Here is a 4,228-nt window from a genome sequence, read left to right as displayed (position 1 = left end):
CTGTAATCCCAGCGACTCAGGAGGCTGAGGCAGGAGAATTGCCTGAACCCAGGAGGCGGAGGTTGCGGTGAGCCGAGATTGCGCCATTGCACTCCAGCCCGGGTTAACAGGGGCAAAACCGCTCACCAAAAAAAAAAAAAACAACTAAGCAGAATGGTAAAATCCTAAAGTCAGCCCAGGCACGGTGGCTCACGTCCATAATCCCAGCACTTTGGGAGGCCGAAGCAGACAGATGAGGTCAAGAGTTTGAGATCAGCCTGGCCAACATGGCAAAACTCTGTTTCTACTAAAAAAAATACAAAAATTAGCCAGGTATGGTGGCACACACCTGTAATCCTAGCTACTTGGGAGGTTGAGGCAGGAGAATTGCCTGAACGTGGGAGGCAGAGGTTGCAGTGAGGCGAGATGGCACCACTGCACTCCAGCCTGGACCACAGAGTGAGACTGTCTCAAAAAAAAAAACCTGGCTGGGTACAGTGGCTCACGCCTGTAATCCCAGCCCTTTGGGAGGCCCAGGCAGGTAGATCATGAGGTCAGGAGATTGAGACCAGCCTGGCCAACTAAAAATACAAAAATTAGCTGAGACTGATGGCTGGTACCTGTAATCCCAGCTACTCAGGAGGCTGAGGCAGGTGAATCACTTGAACCCAAGAGGTGGAGGTTGCAGTGAGCCAAGATTGTGCCACTGCACTCCAGCCTGGTGGCAGAGTGAGACTCTGTCTAAAAAAAAAAAAAACCTAAAGTCAGTAACAGCTTGGCTGAGAAGGGAGGGAGGGCAGGCTCCTGACATCATGGGTGGCCTCTCTGTCACTTCCCAGTCATAATCTTTTCTCCTGGGGTCTGGGTATCTCACTTTCCTGATTTTAGATTCTACTTGACACACCTGGCATTATCAGTCCTGTTAAACAGAAGAGGTAATGGCTGTGGAATCAGAGGGTGGATGGGGGGAGGTACTGAAAGAGGGTGGGGAAATTCCATCATAGGGGCTGGAAAACTCCTTTACCATCCCACATCCCTTGTCAGAAATGCCTAAGTCACAAGGTCCTTCTTGACTGATGTTTGTCTGTTCCTCAGGCACCATCTGGAGCTCTCTTTGTTGGAAGATCCATGGAAGAGCATGGAATCTGCTGATCTTGGTTAGGTTCAGGATGGGAATCTTAAGCCCAGTTTACAGGGGTTATGGCCTTTCATTCCCAGTAGTTTGGGGGGCAAAAGCAAGAGCTCATATCATGGAAGTTTTTGTCAGGGTGGGAGGAAGAAGAGTGACCATTTTCTCATCCTTCTTCCTGCCTTGCCAACTTCCAGTTGTGGTTCTTGTGGATGTCTCAGACAAGTGGACTCGGAACCAGCTCAACCCCCAGTTGCTCAGGTGTTTGACCAAGTTCTCCCAGGTCCCTAGTATCCTGGTCATGAACAAGGTGAGCACTACCCACCTGAGGAGGAGGTCTATTTCCCTCTAAGTCCCCTATCTCTGACTACACACCCTTTACCTGTCCCCCATGTCCAGGTAGATTGTCTGAAGCAGAAGTCAGTTCTCCTGGAGCTCACGGCAGCCCTCACTGAAGGTGTGGTCAATGGCAAAAAGCTCAAGATGAGGCACGCCTTCCACTCACACCCTGGCACCCATTGCCCCAGCCCAGCTGTTAAGGATCCAAACACACAATCTGTGGGAAGCCCTCAGAGGACTGGCTGGCCACACTTCCAGGAGATCTTCATGTTGTCAGCCCTAAGCCAGGAAGATGTGCAAACCCTAAAGGTCAGTTAGTTTTGGCTGTAGCATGGCCCTTGGTTTCTACCATATGAAGACAGCCCCCAGATTTCTTCCTGGAAGCAAAAGTGAGTAGAAAAGTCCTCATTGGGACTAAGATGCCCATCTAGTCCCTCTGTTCCCACAGAAATACCTCCTAGCACGGGCCCAGCCAGGGCCCTGGGAGTATCACAGTGAAGTCCTTACTAACCAGACACCAGAAGAGATCTGTGCCAACATCATCCGAGAGAAGCTTCTAGAGTACCTGCCCCAGGAGGTGCCTTACAATGTGCAGCAGGTACAGAGTGAAGGGTTCTGGGATCTCTCTATCAGGCACACACCTATACCCAGGGGTATGACTGACTAATCACGTTGTCTTCCTGTATAGAAGACGGTAGTGTGGGAGGAAGGACCGAGCGGGGAGCTGGTTATCCAACAGAAGCTTCTGGTGCCCAAAGAATCTTATATGGTAAGTGAGACTAGGCTCAGAGGAGAGATCAAGGCTGTGTTAGACAGGAGTTCTTCCCCTTGCTTGTGAGCCCTGAGAGCAGGACCATGTCCTTCTCTCTTTTTTCCTTTTTCTTTTCTTTTTTTTTTTGAGACAGAGTCTTGCTCTGTCACCTAGGCTGGAGTGCAGTGGTGCGATCACAGCTCATTGCAGCCTTGACTTCCCAGGATCAAGCAATCCTCCCACCTCAGCCCCCTGAGGAGCTTGGGAGCAGCTAATTTTTTTTTTTTTTTTGAGACGGAGTGCTGAGGCTGGAGTGCAATGGCGTGATCTTGGCTCACCACAACCTCCACCTCCCAAGTTCAAATGATTCTCCTACCTTAGCCTCCTCAGTAAGTGGGATTACAGGCATGTGCCACCACACCTGGCTAATTTTGTATTTTTAGTAAAGATGAGGTTTCACCATGTTGGTCGGGCTGGTCTCGAACTCCTGACCTCAGGTGATCTGCCCACCCCGGCCTCCCAAAGTGCTGGGATTACAGGCGTGAGCCATCATGCCCGGCCTCTTTTTTAAATTTTTTTTTTTTGTGACAGGGTCTCACTCTGTCACCCATGCTGGAGTACAGTTGCACGATCTCATCTCACTGCAACCTCTCTGCCTCCCGGGTTCAATCAGTTCTCTTGCCTCAGCCTCCCAAGTAGCTGAGATTACAGGCACCTGCCACCATGTCCAGCTAATGTTTTGTATTTTTAGTAGAGATGGGGTTTCACCATGTTGGCCAAGCTGGTCTCTAACTTCTGATCTCAAGTGATCTGCCCGCCTCGGCCTCCCAAAGTGCTGGGATTGGCCGGGCACGGTGGCTCACACCTGTAATCCCAGCACTTTGGGAGGCCGAGCTGGGTGGATCACGAGGTCAAGAGATCGAGACCATCCTGGCCAGCATGGTGAAACCCCGTCTCTAAAAGAAAAAAAAAAAGTGCTGGGACTACAGGCATGAGCCACCATGCCCAGCCACCCTCTCTTTTTTTTTAAAGAGGGTTCACACTGTTACCCAGGCTGCACTCAAACTCCTGGGCTCAAAGGATCCTCCCACCTCAGCCTCCTGAGTGGCTGGGTCTACAGGCATGTGCCATCATTCCTGGCTTCCTTCTCTTTCACATACCCTCAGAGGCTCCTGATTGGTCCGAAGGGCCACATGATCTCCCAGATTGCACAGGAGGCAAGCCGCGACCTCATGAACATCTTCCTCTGTGATGTTGACATCCACCTCTCTGTGAAGCTCCTCAACTGACCACCTTCTACTGACCCTCCCAGGGCATCCCAGCTCAAGCTGCTGGCAGGAACTGACCAGATCGGTCCTTGGCAGGGAACCCTCCAGGAACTAGTGAGGGACATGAACACTGACTGGCTGCCAGCTGGAGTGGCCCTACTGAGTCTGCACAGTCCCTGCCCAGCTCTATTTCCCGTTGGAAGAAGGAACCTGCCTTAGCTCAGTTCCCAGGTGGTTCCTCTGCCTGGGGCCACAGCTACAGAAGATGGCCTATTGGTGGGAGCAGTGTCACCTTGCCTCCAGCTGGCTTTGGGCCCAGAGTTTCTCCCTGAGCCCTTCTTGTGAGCAGGGAGATCTTTCTCCACCCCTGCTTCTTTCACCTTAAACTTGGGTATGGACTTGAGTCTCCTGAGTGAGGTAGCGCCTCCCATCTGCTCCCCAATTCTTGATCTCTCCCACCCCATCCCTCTCCCCACATCTTGGATACTAATAAAGTTAAAAGACAAGCATTCTGGTTCTCATCTTTATTCCTTTTATTTTATTTCTTTATTTTTATTTTTTAATATTAGAGACTGAGTCTCACTATGTTTCCTAGGCTAGTCTCAAACTCCTGGGCTCCAGAAATCCTCCTGCCTTGGCCTCTGAAAGTGGTGGGATTACAGGCGTGAGCCATCGTGCCTGGACTTATCTTTATTTCTTTACAACAGGAAAGAGAAAATGTATGTATTCCCTCCACCCACCCCCCATTCCACGCCCCCACCC

At 50.9% G+C, this 4,228-nt stretch overlaps 1 protein-coding gene across 1 annotated transcript; it reads left to right on the top strand.

Annotated features, from left to right (window-relative positions):
* The first annotated feature begins 726 nt into the window (after positions 1-726).
* Positions 727-3,983, top strand: LOC116546203 (GTPase Era, mitochondrial). Its single transcript, XM_032272505.1, has 7 exons — positions 727-914; positions 1,075-1,136; positions 1,306-1,418; positions 1,508-1,756; positions 1,896-2,045; positions 2,136-2,216; positions 3,365-3,983. The coding sequence occupies exons 2-7, from the start codon at positions 1,118-1,120 to the stop codon at positions 3,485-3,487; spliced, it is 735 nt and encodes a 244-aa protein (XP_032128396.1). The 5' UTR covers positions 727-914; positions 1,075-1,117; the 3' UTR covers positions 3,488-3,983.
* The last annotated feature ends 245 nt before the right edge of the window (positions 3,984-4,228 follow it).

This window comes from Sapajus apella, unplaced genomic scaffold, assembly GCF_009761245.1.
Source record: "Sapajus apella isolate SASKATOON/1434 unplaced genomic scaffold, GSC_monkey_1.0 scaffold672, whole genome shotgun sequence".
Taxonomy (NCBI): domain Eukaryota; kingdom Metazoa; phylum Chordata; class Mammalia; order Primates; family Cebidae; genus Sapajus; species Sapajus apella.
Note: the sequence above shows the minus strand (reverse complement) of the source record. Positions and strands in the feature narration are given on the sequence as shown.

Excerpts from the sequence above, each read along its gene's own strand:
- LOC116546203 (XM_032272505.1), top strand. Across the intron at positions 2,046-2,135 it reads TGCCTTACAATGTGCAGCAG|AAGACGGTAGTGTGGGAGGA; the intron begins GTACAGAGTGAA and ends CTTCCTGTATAG. Across the intron at positions 2,217-3,364 it reads TGCCCAAAGAATCTTATATG|AGGCTCCTGATTGGTCCGAA; the intron begins GTAAGTGAGACT and ends ACATACCCTCAG.